Source organism: Rhinatrema bivittatum, chromosome 3 (genome assembly GCF_901001135.1).
Source record: "Rhinatrema bivittatum chromosome 3, aRhiBiv1.1, whole genome shotgun sequence".
Lineage (NCBI taxonomy): Eukaryota > Metazoa > Chordata > Amphibia > Gymnophiona > Rhinatrematidae > Rhinatrema > Rhinatrema bivittatum.
Window position 1 is genome coordinate 492919408 of NC_042617.1, and position 17440 is coordinate 492936847.

The window sequence follows — 17440 nt, forward strand, 5'->3', positions numbered from 1 at the left end:
TAACTTTCCTTATGTTAAATCATATCTTACTCAAATTTTGGGATTTCCTACAGAATCTTTACCTGCTATTTCAAGAATTTATTACTTATCGTTGTTTGAGCGAGATAAGGAAGAGCTTGAAGACCAACAGATAGAATCATCCTTAAATCTTTCAGATGAACTAGAGCTTTCTATAGATATAGAATTGAAGAAGAGGTGTTACCTATTGGTATCATTTACATTTGTGTCACATAAAAACGCAGCATTAAGATTTTTCTTGCGTAAATGTTCTATGTTGTTCCATGGCCAAAAAGTGTGGATCTACCCAGATCTTGCAAGGGTTTCTCAAATGTGTAGAAAAAAATTTATTGAAATGAGAGTGAAAATTTTGGCTAGAAGAGCAAAAATATTGTTAAGATATCCATGTAAATGTTTAGTATATTTCTCTGGAAATAAGTATGTGTTTTATGAAGCCTCACAGTTACGGGTATTTCTCAAATCACATTCCTGATAATATCCAACAGGGATAGGTGCATAATTATAATTATATGGAGAAGTAATCCTGGGTTCTTGAGTTCTTTTTTTCTAAAACATTTCCTTGTTAAACCACTTGATTTCCTTGTCTCTCCTCCTATTTCCTTAACAGGAGCTTATTACATTAAAATAATATAACATGTTTCATATTATAGTGTTTCATGATTACTTGTATGTGCTCTGTATTTTTATGCAAGAGGAGTCTTGTATATTTGTTATAAGCTTAATAAAAATAAAATTTAAAAAAAAAGTGCAAAGTGATGCATATAGGGAAAAATAACCCATACTATAGTTAATTGATGTTAGGTTCCATATTAGGAGCTTCCACCCAGGAAAGAGATCTAGCCGTCATAGTGGATAATACATTGAAACCATTGGCTCAGTGTGCTGTGGCAGTCATAAAAGCAAACATAATGTTAGGAATTATCAGGAAGGGAATGGTGAATAAAATGGAAAATGTCATAATGCCTCTGTATCGCTCCATGGTGAGACCGCACCTTGAATACTGTGTACAATTCTGGTCGTCACATCTCAAAAAAGCCATATAGTTGCAATGGAGAAGGTTCAGAGAAGGTCCAAGAAAACACAGAGGTAGGCGATCTATGATAGCCGTCAGGAGAAACAAAAGAATAGATGCCTGGAACCTTTTCGATGTTTATTAAAACAGAGACGTATATTAAAAACTTGCCCGACTCTGGCCGAGTTTCGCGGCTCACACAGCCGCTGCCTCAGGGGCAATAGCTGCCAAAAAGCATTCATTTGTGCAAAATCTTCCAACATGCAACAGTTAATTATCAGCAGTGCATCGAACCACTTACGGTTCATGCCACAGCCATTCTTCAGCTTTACAATACCACAGAGGAGACTGATGCCGCGCAGACGCAGAGGCATTCGAAATGCACTGCTGATAATTAACTGTTGCATGTTGGAAGATTTTGCACAAATGAATGCTTTTTGGCAGCTATTGAAGTGTTGAAGCCCCTGAGGCAGCGGCTGTGTGAGCCGTGAAACTCGGCCAGAGTCGGGCAAGTTTTTAATATACGTCTCTGTTTTAATAAACATCGAAAAATTTCCAGGCATCTATTCTTTTGTTTCTCCTGAAGGTTCAGAGAAGGGCAACCAAAATGATAAAGGGAATGGAACAGCTCCCCTGTGAGAAAAGACTAAAGAGTTTAGGACTGTTCAGCTTGGAGAAGAGACGGCTGAGGGGGGATATGATAGAGACGTTTAAAATCATGAGAGGTCTAGAACATGAGTGCAATTAATAGCCCTGATGACATTTGGGAAGTGAGAAATAGGAAATAATCCCTTTTCTCATTCTCATTACATTGATTCCTAATATAATTACACATGTAGGCAACCATAAACTCTAAAGAAAGAGAATTGATTGATGTCAGTCTTGTCTCCTATAATTCTTTAGAAGAAGCCACTCATTGAATAATGAAAACAGTCATCACTTTTAATCAGCAGACAGGATGTTTAGGTAGCCTAGATGGAAGTCCTGTATCCTCTGACACAGCTAGAGACGAGATCTGTAGTCAGCCTGAATCACAATAAGAGGCACTCCCAGTAAGCAACTCAAAAGCTGTTATGAGATGAAATATTTTACTGCAGGATGTTAAATTGTTCATACAATAAGCATAAAAATAGTAGATGCTCTTAGGAGTTAATTTTGAAAGGCGTTAACATAAGTAAATGTAACATATTATCGTAGCAATTTTCAAAAGCCATTTACTCTAGTAAAATGTACTTATGCAAGTAAATCCTATGGACAATTCAATGGCATTTATTGTAGCAATTTTCAAAAGCCCACTTACTTGAGCAAATTTACACTGTAAACCCAATTTTAAGCAAGTAAATGCCTTTTAAAATCAGGCCTTTAGAGTAACTGAGCTGTACCTCAAACACATATTCTTCTTAGACCAAGTAGAAAGACAAGCACCACTCTCTTCACACCCCTTTTATATAAGCTGCTGTTAATTGTGAGAAATGAACATCCGATGTGTTTCAGCTATGGAAAGTGATCATCTGATTTCATCCAACTGGTCATCAGTAAGAGAGGTGCAATGAAGATCAAATAACTCTTTCCTTAAACACAGCCAGAAGCAAATCTTTTTTAAATTGATCCCCAAGATTTTGTTTTGGCTTCCTTTCAAAAGTAATCAAATAGAGTAAAATAAAATATTATGATGGAGGGCTGGCTCTCAAAAATGCCAAAGGAGGATGAGAAAAATAAAATAAAAAATTGATTTTTCCTCCCAGAAAATATAATGGAACAAATAGAAGACTGGCTGAGCTTATTCCTACTCTGAGCAGAATTAAAATATTTGAGATGGAGTCCTCTAGGAAAGTCATCATCACCCTATGTATAGATGAGTGAATTCCTAGTTATGGATTGGAAAAGAAGTGAGGAGAAATCTAATAATAGAACGTGTAGATAAGCACTACCTCTTGCATCTCGCAAACATCTGTATTTGGTGCCCTTGTGAATATCTTTTGGAGAGTTTGAAAACAGCTCAAATAGCTACAAAATATTCCTTTCTATGACAATAGATGTTTGTGAAAATCTGTTGTTACTGAACTACTATATGCCTCTTGGAGGCCAAAATATTGGGGGGATGGATTAATCAACCTGATTATGTTTACTGGATATTTTGAAGGGAGAAGAAATCCATACTGCTTAGCTACAAAAATATACATTGAATTTGGTTCTTTTCATATATTCCCTTATTTTATGAAATTTTAGAAAAAGTTCAAAAAGAGATAGAAAGAGTCATAGGATCATCTCAGCCTCGAATTGATCATCGGAAACAAATGCCATATACTGATGCAGTCATCCATGAAATTCAAAGGTTTGCAGATATTGTTCCAATGAATTTACCTCGAGAGACTACCACAGATACCTATTTTAAAGGTTATTTTCTACCAAAAGTAAGTGTAAAGATTTTAAAGATTTTGATTTGTTTCATTTTTATGAAGTTAAAGATTTCTTATATTTTAAAATTGTTTACTTATTTATTTCATGTTGTGGGAAATTGAGCAGTGTGTCCAAGGCTGGAGGCACAAAGCCACATGGAATCCGCCTTTGCTAATGCAATTTTGATATTTTTTTAGCAAACAATGCAGCACAACACTGGACTGCCTACCTTTGCATTATTCAGTTACACATACAGGTTTATAGACTGCCTTCCCTCTGGACAGTGTACACTCACTCTGCTTTGATCAGGATATATTTATAGGAAACATGGTGGCGTCCTGAACCCAGCTAGGTGTAACCAGGTTTTAAAATATAAAATAAGAGGGCAAATAATTTTTTTTTTACTGAACTGAGTCCAAGGGCTGTAAGAAAATATTGCTGGGATGTGTCATGTTTTCCCTTTATCACTGGATATGTGTCTTCCCTGAGGGAAGTGAACTTTTGTAGCTGAAATTGGAGAAAAAGAATTACAGCATTGTGCTATCATTGCTTGCAGGAATAGAGAAACTCCAGGGAACTTAGAAGCCTCTGGGATGGTAAGGAATCAGCTGGGAGAGGGTTTTTTCTGTTTTCCTCTCCCCATCCATTTACAAGGGGTGGGCAGGACTGAAATAGAGTGAGCAATGAAGGAGGATCAGGGCTGCAGATTTTGATTGTCAGTTTGCTATGTCAGTCCTGCTAAAGCTAGGGCTGATGAGAATTCCATGCTGAAGCGTATGCAAATTACCAGTCCCTATTATCTAGTGAGAACTTTAGCACAAGGAGAGACTGCACACAGAAGATACCTTGCTGCCTATTTTTGTGTTCAATATTGTGAAACACAGAGGGAATTAAGGCAAACTTGTTAATTTCTGATTGTTTATAGTAAATGAAGTTGTTTTGAGAGTATTTAATCCTAGGAACTCCAGATAAGGTACAGGACAGACAGATACTTGTAAATACAATTGGGCCATGTATTTTTCCCCCAGTTTAATTGAGCTAGAACTGCTGAAAGAATATATTGTGTGAAAGAAAAAGAACTTTAATTGTGTACCCTTTATGAGCTCACAAATATCAAGTTGTTGTCTGCTTGACCCTGAGTTTAAGAGAGGGACAAGTGAACTGAGAGAGAGGAAGAAATTGCAGCCAGGTGGCTGGTGTTAATATTCATGTTATCAGAGTGGTTAGTTTAAAAGAAAGCAAAACTTTGCATGGAAGAAAAGTTCTAAATGGGATCCTGTGTCTAACTTCAAGGAAAACCTGTTTAAATTGTGAAAATACCTGAGGAAAAGTCAGTAAAACACCTAGGACAGTTTGAGAAACTGACATCAAGGACATTTGCCTTGGAGAGCAACATTAACTGCTATCTCCTTATTCCTGGCCAAGATAGCTACTATTAAGAATAATTAAAACTGTGTCAGTTCTGAATATCTGAATCACAGAGACAACAACAGAAAGATGTGAGTGAAAAAAGAAAGGGAAGGACAGTGGGATATTGCATCGTCTATCTCTGATTAAAATATACCTGTCCTGGAACTCACCTTCTGAACATAGAAATACAGTGCAGAAAGAGTATGAAAGGAGAAGAGTGTATGTCAGAAATCACAAGAGTGAATAATACACTGCTCATTTCCCTTGTTAGCCAGAGCAACATCCCTTTCTTATCTTTTTATTTTCTCATTAAACTAGAACAAGTTCAAATAGATGGCAAAGGCACCACATGTAGCAAAACCAGTAGCACATCTTCAGAAGAGGGGGACGTGTTAGAGTAATTAGGGAACACATGTTTTATGTTATTTAAAGATAGTCAGGAAACCTGCAATGAAAAAGAAGACAGCTGAGAGAACTGAACTACAGACAGTGCAGTCAAAGATCCAGAGGCCAGATGCAAAGATTTGTCAAGGGTCTACAGCATGAAGATACTGAGTAACACTGGATTTCATTTGGAAGAGCTAAGTGTATACTCCACACAAACACTAAGGGCCTGATTTTAAAAAGCATTTATTCAAGTAAGTGGACTTTTGAAAATTGCTACAATATTTGCCATTGAATTGTCCATAGGATTTACTCGCACCTGTAACATAAAGTAGATCTTCTAGAGATTGCAACTTCCGATGTGATAAATATTTCTCATAAAACATTTGTGCTATACATGTCACTTGAGAGCCAGTGTCCACTAAACAAAGGCACTGTGCGCCAACTAGATAAGTTGTCACAGAGCAAACATTTCCGACAAGACATTTTAAAACATCATCTCGTAGTGGACTTAGTGGAGTATAATCATTTGATATTTCCTTTTTTGGGACCTTGCGAAGTTTAATCTGGTGCCTTTGTCTGTCCCTGGTGCCTGATACTGGGTGTTCTCTTTTTCTCTTTAAATCTCCTACTAAATTTCTGTTGAACTAGAACAGCATTCACAGGATAGGTACTTCCTCCCATCATGTGCCCATTCTCTCCACAGTTATAACAGAATGAAACTACCCTGGAATAGTGTCTACCCTTTGAGGGTATTGTCTTTACCAAAGGATTTTCTTGTATTATGCTATATGCAGCAGAGTTATTCACCACTTCCAGAATGGCAGTTCTACAATGAGTGACTAATGGAGTGGGCAAAGCATTACCTTCCTCTCCTGAAAATATTCTTGACTCAGGTTACACTTTAAACTCACTTGCTGCTGGCATCACATACTTAGCAATGCTAATGTCATTTGCTGTGCAAGTTCTGCTTACAGGTTTAATCTGTGTAATTACCAAATGATGTATCCTTCTAAATTCTTTCATATTTCTCTCCTCCTCAATTGCTCTGATTTTAAATAGCAGCTCAGAGTATTACGGAAGCCTCTCAGACTGGACTTCTAATAAGTCTCTCAGATGCAACTGGGTAATCAGAGTCTTTTCTCAGCAACCCCGTACAAACTGTTGCAGTATTTGCCTATCAGGGCAAGTAAAAAAAACAAAAAAAACTCCCTGCTCTAAAACCCTCTGCAACAGAACCTGAAGCCTTCTCAAATAATCTGAAGATTTATCTTTGGCATTCAAGTGAGCTTCTATGAATTAGAAGAACAGTTCCTTCCCATTAGTTACACTGCCGTATGCCTTATCCAGCTCCTCTAAACACTGTTCTGCTGTGGCATTTTTACCCATATAAGAGGCAACATTATGTTATGATCACTATTGCCAAGTGGCCCTAACACCATTAACTCTTTCACCAAATCATGTGTTACACTAAGGATTAGGAATAAAATATTCCCCCACCCACCATTGTTCATTCTTGTACCAGCTGCTCACCCACTGGCATCGCTGGTCCACTGGAACAGCCATAACTGGGCCATCTGTTCGATTACTCAACTCTTCTTCATGATTAGATGAAGAATTGGAGAATGAGTCAGAGTTGCTAGAGAACATATCCCAAACCTCAGAGCAATCAGTCTTTGTAGGTAACTTACTGTTTTTAGCCATCTTGCCTATGCCATTCCCCTTTCTAACCTGCCTACTATCCCTTTTTTTTGGAACCAGAACCCTTTGAGTGCTACTCATTTCCCCTGAAAGACTTTCAAAAATTGCATTTGTTGAACCCCAGGATTCATCATGCAGTCTTGACCTATTCACTGGTCCAGACCACCAGAGCTTAGCCTGAGCCCTTATACTGTATGTGTGATCCCCAGATGATGTGCCAGTTCTCGGTCTCTTTCAAGGATGGTATGGATGAACTTACTGGGGTGCAATGTGAAGTACTGGAGGGTCTAGATGAAAGTCTGCATGAACTGATAGGGCTATCAACAAAATGGTAATTCCAAGCAAGTAAGTATTTTCAGAAGTGGAATACATGCATTTTGTTTAAATCTAGGTTTTTACACATGCATTGTTGTAGTTATTACATATGTTAAAAATATTTGTGTAATTTTATAAAATCGGTACTGGAAATATGTGTGTTTATGCATTGCAGATATAGACATGTACAAAAATTGTGGTCACATGAACCAGCTTTTCCTAAGCACCTAACTTGAGGGGCTTTTTCAAGTCCAGAAGAGCAGGAGAGGAAGGCAGGCTGCTAATCCTGTCAATACTCCTCCTTTTCCATGAAATGATTGATAGGGATGTGCATTCATTTAAAATGAAAACGCAAAACCTAATGAATAAGGCTAATTCATTTAATTTAGGGGCCACCACGAATGAAACAAATCTTATTCGTTCATTTCATTTTAAACAAATGCATCAGACCTAGGTTTAGGCAGAAAGCCAGGACTTGCCTAGGGCGTAGCTGAGGCCCAAAGCAGGGACCGTGTCCTATGCCATAGGTGAGGCCCTTGCTTCATGCCCATGCAGGGTAGGGATGTGCAGAGCAAAATTTTATGTTCATATTTTTTATGTCCGAAAGGGGGTCCCACTTGCGGCCAATATGGACATAAAAAAAATCCAATGAGTTGGGTATATGTACATATGTGCAAAAAAAAAATTTAAACCCCCTCACCCTCCTTAATCCCCCCCCCAGACTTACCACAACTCCCTGGTGATCGAGCGAGGAGTGAGGACGCCATTTCTGCAATCCTTGGCGAGAAGCATGTGACGTCGGTGGCACGTCGAGTGACGCGGCGTCACGTGATTCCCGGCTCGTTCGCGCCGGACGGCTCGTTCGGCCCAAAAAGAACTTTTGGCCAGCTTGGGGGGGTCAGGAGGCCCCCCCAAGCTGGCCAAAAGTTCTTTTTGGGCCGAACGAGCCGTCTGGCGCGAACGAGCCGGGAATCACGTGACGCCGGCGTCACTCGACGTGCCGCCGACGTCACATGCTTCTCGCCAAGGATTGCAGAAATGGCGTCCTCACTCCTCGCTCCATCACCAGGGAGTTGTGGTAAGTCGGGGGGGGGGGATTAAGGAGGGGGAGGGGGTTTATATTTTTATTTTGGCTCAATAATCGGGATTTCCCACATATCGAACATATCTATGTTCGATATGTGGGAAATCCAATCGTTTATGTCGAATCAATTTTTTAAGTAAAAAAAAAATATGAGTTGCGTTTTACTAATGCGGTCAATCCGAATGCACACCCCTAATGCAGGGTACTGGCATTGCGCTCGGGCATAGGCCAAGGTTAAAAGCAGGGATTGCAGCCTAGGCTCAAATGCGTGCCAGGGTCTCGGCAGAGGCATGGGTCGATGCTGGGGTCGATGCTGGGGTCTCAGCTGAGAACCCCAAAAACAAAAAATCCCCAAACTTTCCTGATCCGTTGGGTATCTGTCAAAAGCCAGGTCCCAATACCAGGGCCTCAGCCCAGGCCACTGCTCAAGTCCAGGACTGATGTTGTGACCAACCTGGAGGCCAGGCCCCAACCTGGCCTCCAAGCCTGGACCTAGCCTGATGCCATGACCCAGCCCAGAGGCTGGGTCCCAATGCTGGGGCATACGCCCAGACCCAAGCTTGCTGCCGAGACCCGATGCCAGAGCCTAAGCCCAGACCCAGGCCCAATGCCACAACCTGACCTGGAGGCCAGGTACCTACACCTGGGCCTCAGCCCAGGGTCAGGCCAGGCCTCTGTGTCCAGGCATGGAAGCTCTGCAGTCCATCATCTTCCTTCTTTGGCTTCTCAATGTCAAATGACAGGAGTCTACTGGGGTTGCACCGGTGTTAACTGCAGCGTATTCACTCTAATGGATGGCACCATTTTAAATGTACAGCAATGCTGTACAATGCCTCCAGGCTGAATCCTGGTATCAGGCCTGGTTCCTGGCTGAGGCCCCAGCATCATGACCCGGCCAGGTTGCAGCATCAAGCCTGGGTCCAAGCCTAGGCCCAACATTGGGACCCAGCCTCTGTGTTGGGTCATGGTGTCAGATCTGGGTCCGGGTCAAGACCCTAGAACCTTGACCCATCCTTCAGGTCAGGTTACAGCATTGGCCTGGGCTCGGGCCCCAGCCTAGGTCAACACCCAGACATTGGGACCCAGTCTATGCAAGCCAAGGCTTCAGTCTAATCACCATCGATGGATCCCCACCGGACCAGGTATGTGGGGGCATCCTGGCTCCAGCATTTCTCTGGGTGGTTGGAGGGAGGCCTTTTTTGTCTGTTTTTTTTTTTTCTAATTGCAAGATTCAGTTTTTTTCACACAAAGCAAACAAATCAAGCAATCTATGAACGAACATTCGTGGTGAAAACCTTCTGAAAATGAATCAAATAATGAAAATTATTTTTTTTCCCTGCACATCTCCAATGATTTATGGAATTTGTTCAAGTTAGTGCAATGCCTACGGGAGATTTGGATGTTACAATATGTTTTTTTATTTATGGGTAAATGTACCACCACTCACAGTGCCACTCTACTATGTGTATGGAGAACTGTCTGGCTCTCTCTCTCTCACACACACACACTCTCACACACATACACACACACACACACACACACACACACACACACACACACACACACACACACACACAGTGCTACAGACTCCACACACCAGAAAACTTATTTATTTCTTTAAGATATTAATACTCTGCTTTTCAGCACTTCAATGTATATATCAAAGTGGATTACACTCAGGTATTATAGATATTTTCCTATCCCCACAGGGCCTACAATCTAATTTTGTACCTGAGGCAATACAGGGTAAAGTGACTTGCCCAAGCTCACAAGGAGCGACAGTGGGATATGAACCTTGGTTTCTGTGGGTCATAGCCCACTGATGTAACCACTAGACCCTGACAAAAAATGCTGTCAGTCAGGTAACACTTTTTTAATTAGTTTCTGAGAAGGCAGTGCTCACCTCACTGGTATCCAGACAGACAGAGAAAAAAATTACAAGCACTGCTGCATTTCTCCACAGGATCTCCAACCTTGACCTTTCCCAAGTGAAGAGAAAAATCTAAATCAGCAGCAAGTGCCACTGGCTCTCTTTCTCTGGCATCTTTTAAAGCATTCCTACAGTGGTATATCATTATCTTTTTAAAGACACATCCTCTAACCCAACACATCAGTTCTTTTTCCTCAGTGGAAAATTTTGCAGCAATAAACAAAAAGGCATCGCTTTGTTTAAATCTAATTTCACAAGCTTTTTATTTTAGGGAACCTATATCGTCCCATTGTTAACATCAGTACTGAAAGACAAGTCTCAGTTTGAGAAACCAGAAGACTTCAATCCTCAGCATTTTCTTGATTCAGCTGGAAATTTTGTAAAGAAAGATGCATTCATGCCATTTTCTGCAGGTAATCTGACTTTTTGTATTTGCTGCTTTCATATTAAAAGGCCATTTAGTGTACATCTGGAATATTGGGCTATGCACTCAAGGCCTAGAGTAGAGTACACATTACACTTGTCTGAACAGATCTTAGGGTATATTTGCTAAAATAAGCACATAACCATTTTTAAATGACCATTAGAAGGACATGAATCTTCACGAGGAGCACACTAAATAATGTGGTATGCTCTCTTCTTTACACTTTTTTTTTCTTATGTATTTAAATTGTTAGCCATCGAGTACCTAGGATCGAGTGGGTTATAGATTCATAAATAAATAAAAATAAAATACGTAGCACATGCTTGCTAATATCTGACATTAAACACCTGCCTCAGATCAGATATTACATTTTCAGCTGTTTCAAGGGTTCAGCCAACAGGCAGCATTGTGGGTTACTGATGGAAGAAATGGGACTCTTAGAGTAGGAGATATTGTGAGAGACATGGCAAGGAACACAGAGAAGGAACTGGAGGAGAGTGAGAAAGGAAGGTGCCAAAAAGGAGACATATCAACACAGTCCTATACACTTCCAAAACAAATCTACATTCATTAGACAAAAAATGCATTTTCAGACTAAAGATTTGTTAAAATTGTTGAATATTTCATAGTGTATAAGGCATAATTTATAGCTAGTGTGATTCCAAGTTTCTTTGAATAACTGAATTTCTGGCTGGCTAAGTCAATCTTTGCTTTTCAAATTAGCTGGGGCCAAGTATAAAGTTTGTCTATATTTGGCTTATTGTGTGCCATTTTGAGGGGGCTACTTTAACTTAATTAACAAAGGGGGAAAATGGCTTATATTTAAAACTTGGCTTCATAAAGAAGAGAAAAAAATGTTACTGACCTTCTGTCTAGGAGAAAGTTTATAGCAATTGAAAAGCAATAGGCCAGTAATTTCCAGCTAATCTGGGCCATGTGATTCCAGGTCTCTGTGAATGTCTGGGCTTTTGGTAGGTTAAGTCTAAATCTCTGCTTTTCAAATAATCTGGAGCCAAGTATAAAGTACTGGCCGAATTTTAAATGCCTGGCACCTGTAAAAATCGGTACTTATGCATATTTTCAAACGGGCCCAGCCACACGTGTAAGTGCCAATATACACACAAGTACCAGGCCCTGAAAAAGGGGTGGGCCTGTGGGCATGGTCTTGGCGGGGAGGACCAGGGACGGAGGCCGGCTGGGACAGCATCCAGGGAAGCATGTGCCAGCAACCAGCTGGAGTGCGTAAATTACTTTTGCTCCTGAGGAGCAGTAAGTAATAAAATAAAAAAATTGAGGAAAGGTAAGATAGGTTTAAGGGGTGGGGAGGAGAGGGGAAGGAGAAGGAAGGCTAGGCAGGAGGTTAGGGAAGTTCCCTCCCAGTCCGCTCCTTAATTGGAGCGGACTGGGAGGGAACTGGGGAAGGTATGATTGCGTTGCTGAGCATATAGCCATAGCAGAGGACTTGCCTTCACTTGATGAGTGTGCACTGTCACTACCACCATAATTAGTCCTAGTGCTGAGGCACTTTTTTATCCTGGATGATTTGCAGCCAGAATGAATTTTTCTTTTTCCTACCTTTCATATTTAGCAGTGGTCACCTTGCTGAGATTTAGTCTAGATATTATACAACAAGGTCACCACATGAAGATACCCAGCAAAACGCTGTCAGAGAAATGTATTCAACTATTTACTCCCTTTCAGACTCCCTCCATCCCCTCTGAATACCCTATAGCAAGGGTGATGAACTCCAGTCCTCGAGGGCCACAAACAGGCCAAGTTTTTAGGATAACCACAATGAATATACATGAGATAGATCTGCATGCTCTGCCTCCAATGTAAGCAAAACTATCTCATGCATATTCATTGTGGATATCCTGAAAACCTGGCCTGTTTGTGGCCCTCGAGGACCGGAGTTTGCCACCTGTGCCCTATAGTGTTGGGACGGCAATAACATGTTCAGCTCTTTATGCTGAATCCTGATAATGCCTGCAGCTGTCTTTGAATAGACAAACCACAACAATGACAGCAATGGCTATTTCCATATGCCTAGAAAGAAAGTTTAAGTGGTGAGGACACTATGTGCTCCATCACCCCAAAGATACTCTTCTCCACCTCCCCTCCCACCCACCCCCTGCACAATCATATCTATTTTATCCACACAACACAGAAGTGATCATCTCATAGAGCCATGTACCAGAGGTGGTAAGATGGGAAAGGGCCATCCAACCTCAGATGGGAAGAGACTAGTTACCGAGCATTAGGGATGTACAAGGGAAAAACATTTGTTTTAGTTTTTGGTTCATTTTCAGGAGTGTATTTTTCTACAAATTTTGGTTTGTGGATTGCTTGTTTTGTTTAATTTGTGAGAAAAAACCAAATAATAAACCCCCCCACCCCCAAAATGGCCAGCAACCCCACCTGGAGGTCATGTCCTGACACCAGAGCCTTGACCTGGACCCAGGCCCAATGCGGCGACCTGGCCTGGAGGCTGGGTCCTGATGCCAGGGTCTAGGCCAGATTCAGGTATGATGCCAGGGCATGGCTAGAAGCCGAATCCTGATGCCTAGGCCTCGGATCAGACTCAGGCCTCGCCAAGCTCCCTTGCAATCCTTTTCTTTCTTCTGATGCCGTCCGCTGGGGTTGTGCTGGAGTTAATTAACTCCAGTGCATTCACTCAGCAGACGACACCATTTTGATGTATGGCAATTGTGCAGCAATTCCATATTCCAAAATTGCGCCATCCACTGGGGTGAATGTGCAGGCACTGGTGACATGCTGTGGCATATGCCGCGGCCATTACTTTGGGCCTCATCCTATGTCTTAGGCAAAGTCCAGGCTTTGGGCCTAGTCTTAGGCCCCATGCATTAATTTTAAATAAATGCAACAAATATGATTTGTTTAATTTGGAGGGGCCCCCGGTTCACTTTGGGACCCCCTTATATTTATTTATTTGTTTGTTTTTCGAGTTTTATATAACGTCATTCGGTTTCGCCATCATAACGGTTTACAAAAATACAATGTATTACAAGGTTAAGGAGGTTCACAAGGTTTTCAAAAAGGTTCAAATGATTGTTAACATAGAGACATCATATACAAGTTAGATGCTGTTCATTTTTTTTTTTTCACGCTTTCACTTATTCATTGTGGGCCAGATTTTATAACATGCGCACGGGCGTAGATTTATTCATGCAGCCCGGCGCGAACAAATCTATGCCCAATTTTATAACATGTGCACGCTGCTACTCTGCTGCGCAGAGCCGAGCAGCCTGCCTCCGTTCCCTCCGAGGCTGCTCCGAAATCGGAGCAGCCTCGGAGGGAACTTTCCTTCCAGCCCCCCCGCATCTTCCCCTCCCTTCCCCTATCTAACCTGCCTCCCCCAGCCCTAACTAATCCTCCCTGACCTTTATTGAAGAAGTAATTTGCGTGCGCCGGCTCTCCATCCCCCAGCCTGGTGGCTGTTCCGGACCCTCGGTCCCGCCCCAGGAACGCCCCCCAGGAACGCCCCCCAGGAACGCCCCCCAGGAACGCCCCAGGAACGCCCCGCCCCGGAACGCCCATTTTTTCAAGCCCCGGGACTTATGCGCTCCCAGGGCTTGCGCACGCCACCGAGCCTATGCAAGATAGGCTCAGCGCGTAGAGGGGGAGGCAGGGGTAGGTTTTCGGGGGTTGTGAGCGTATCTTACGCGCGCAACCCTTTGAAAATCTACTCTTGTGTTTTTAAAATTTATTTTAAAAGAATGCACATTCCTATTAAGCATTCTTCGTAGTTTCCACACAATGCCTTCTGTGAAACACTTATAGCTCAATCCAGGTGTGGTAGTGCAGCCTTGTCTGCACTACCATACCTGGATTGTTGACTGCTCATACCATCTGAAACCATGCAAGACTCAGAACACATGCAGTGTAGTGTTTCAGTACAATTAGTGTTTGTTTGGAACATGTGGGATGAGCTTTCATTTGCATTAGTTAAAACCTTGTGCTTTATACCTTGTTCAATGTTTGCAAGTCTGAAATGCATTTTCTTATGTAAATTAATGTGGAATTTGTTTGGAAGTGCTCAAGTATATTGTGTTTTTTTTTCCTTTTTGGCTGCATGTTCCTTTTGTTCTCTCCTATTCTTTGTCTCTTCCTATCCTCTCCTCCACACCCCCACATCTTTTCCTTCTCTAACAGTCCATCACTGAGCTCCAATGCATCCTCTCAGCTGAGCCCTTGTAATAGCATGTGAGCTAAAAAGTGAACACCTGGTATGACACAAATTTGTACTAAATAGAGCATGAAGAAACATATACCATGCTTTTTTGGTTTGTGTCCCCTAAAGCCTCATTTTCATTTGCATGCAAGTATACATTAATTTTAGCGTGTAACATTTTTTTGACTGGTTTAATGTGCATGCTAGTGTCTTGATGCTATTTAGTGTGCATATTAAATTATTTTGTCATGCATGTTGAGCTATAGAATAGGGGTATACACTGGAAACATTTTATTTATTTCATTTTACCTAATTTCATTTTTTATTGCATTTTTTAAAATTTCATTTTGTTTCATTACTTATGTATGTAAAATGCATGTTTACATGTGTAAATGTTTATAGCATACAAAATAAAATAAATGTACATTCTTACTTTTAGGTCCCCAAATTCAAATATTTCCTTAGTATATCTGGTGAAATACGTTAGCCCTTCTTAGATATTTTTATTTTGTATGAAATAAATGAGATCCCACTTTTTAAATTTCTGAACTCAATTTTGCTTTTTCCTTCAGGTCGGAGGGTCTGTATGGGTGAGACACTTGCCAAAATGGAACTTTTCCTTTTCTTTACAAGCCTGCTACAGAAATTCATCTTCCGTCCTCCTCCTGGTGTAACCCACTTTGACCTCACTCCTGCAGTTGGGACTACAACTCCACCCATGCCCTACCTGCTCTGTGCTCTGCCACGTTCTTGAACAGACACAGTTACATATCTATATACTCAGATAGTTGTTAAGTTGAAAGAAAACCAATTTTCTGACTCCCTTGTATCTATATTATAATCAAGTGCCCCTAGTTTCCTGTGGCTTATTTTTTCAAGATTCTGTGATTAAAAGCAAAATGACTCCATCATTGCTATTCTTGTTCGATAAAGAAGATTTGTAATGACTTAGCAAAGTGAAATGATTAGTATCACTTATCTTGGTTAAGGAGAATAGCTAGGTTAAAAATGGATATCTTGCTAAGGCTTAATTATGTATTTCAATCCTTGCCAACCACAATCTCAGAGTTTAAATTTAATCATCCTAAAAAATGCATTTCAGTATTTGGAGGAAAAAATCCACCAAGAGTTGCATGAGCAATTTTTTTATCAGGAGAAAAGACAAGGGGGCTAGGAATCCCAAATTTTAAGCATTACTGACCAGTGGCACAGCTACGATCAATAGTTGAATGGTGAAAGGGAAGAGAGGAGAAGTGAGTATAGATATAACAGAGTATTTGGGAAAATACATTTATAGAGTTTCTACTGTGGCTAGCTATGCAGAATATAAAAACAGGTGAAATAAGGAATCCTTTTATTAAACATATATTGCAAATATGGGATAGACAAAGGAAACTATTGAATTTAAATAGCAGCACATCAGTGCTACTGCCTATAAGATAGAATACAGCTTTTGTACCAGGGATGCAGTAGACAATGTTTAAAAGATAAAAGGGAAAAAGCTAATAATATTAAAGTAAGTTGTCAGTGCCAATGCAAGGGTGTCCTGCTGCCCTAGGTGGTGATCTCTCTCTCTCTCTCTCTTTCTCTCTCTCCCCTCGCCACCTGATTCCACCCCACCCCACCCCCCAAAATCTCATAGCGTACACTTTTAGAGCTGCATTCCCACATGCCAACTTTCCGAAATCCACATCTCTGACTCCCCAACCACTCTCATTTGTTTTCCAAAATGCCATTCTCACATCGAACTTCGGCACCCTGCCCACTTCTGGTGCTCTAGGCAGCTACCTATCCACCTAATGCTCCAATTAGCCCTGTAACTAGTTAAGGATATCCAGGAGAATTATGGATTACTAAATACAGATTGTTTTGGTTTTATGCAAATAAAGTATTATAGGGAACAGGAACAAATTAAATAGTTAATGTGACAGAAACTGATGCCTATTGCCAGCAGAAAACTAAGATTTATCAGATCTTGTCTACAGAACTGAGCCAAAAACCCAATCATATTCTAGCATGGAAGGAGGAGTTAGAGGAAGAATTAATGGAAAAATAGTGGGATACTAGAGTTGCCAACTAGCTCCAGATTTTCAGGACAAGGTTGATCCAGTCCTAGTTTTCCTCCTGCATGCAGGTATCTATAGTCTTGCTTTTCTTAGGGAATTCAATAGGGAAATCAGAATAAATCCCAGAATGCCATAGGGTAAAATAGGGATGTGCATCTTCATTTTCGAACAGGTCGTTTTATTTTTCTCTGCAATTTTCACCGAAAAACAAAACAAAACACCCCAACCCTTAAATTTAGTTAATTACAAACCCCTCCCACCCTCCCGACCCCCCAAAAACTTGCCTAAAGTCCCTGCTGCTCCAGCAGGGGTCCTGGGAACGATCTCCCACTCTCGGGTCGTCGGCTGCCAGTAAACAAAATTGGTTGGCCCCTCTCACATGGACGGAGCAATGGATGGCCTGCACCATTTTCTAAGATGGCGCTGGCTGTTCATTGTTCCTACCATGTGACGGGGCCGACAAATGGCATCAGTAGTCCCTGTCACATGATAAGGGCAAAGGGC

At 41.2% G+C, this 17440-nt stretch overlaps 1 protein-coding gene across 2 annotated transcripts in view; it reads left to right on the plus strand.

Annotated features, from left to right (window-relative positions):
* LOC115088124 (cytochrome P450 2K6-like) overlaps positions 1-16768 on the plus strand; it is a 110470-nt gene extending 93702 nt beyond the window's left edge. For both annotated transcript variants that reach the window (XM_029596098.1, XM_029596097.1), the window contains 3 exons: positions 3260-3444; positions 10526-10667; positions 15443-16768. In XM_029596098.1, the coding sequence (XP_029451958.1) occupies positions 3260-3444; positions 10526-10667; positions 15443-15624 (509 nt within the window). In that variant the 3' untranslated portion in view covers positions 15625-16768. The remainder of the gene's footprint in view (positions 1-3259; positions 3445-10525; positions 10668-15442) is intronic.
* Positions 16769-17440: the final 672 nt, after the last annotated feature.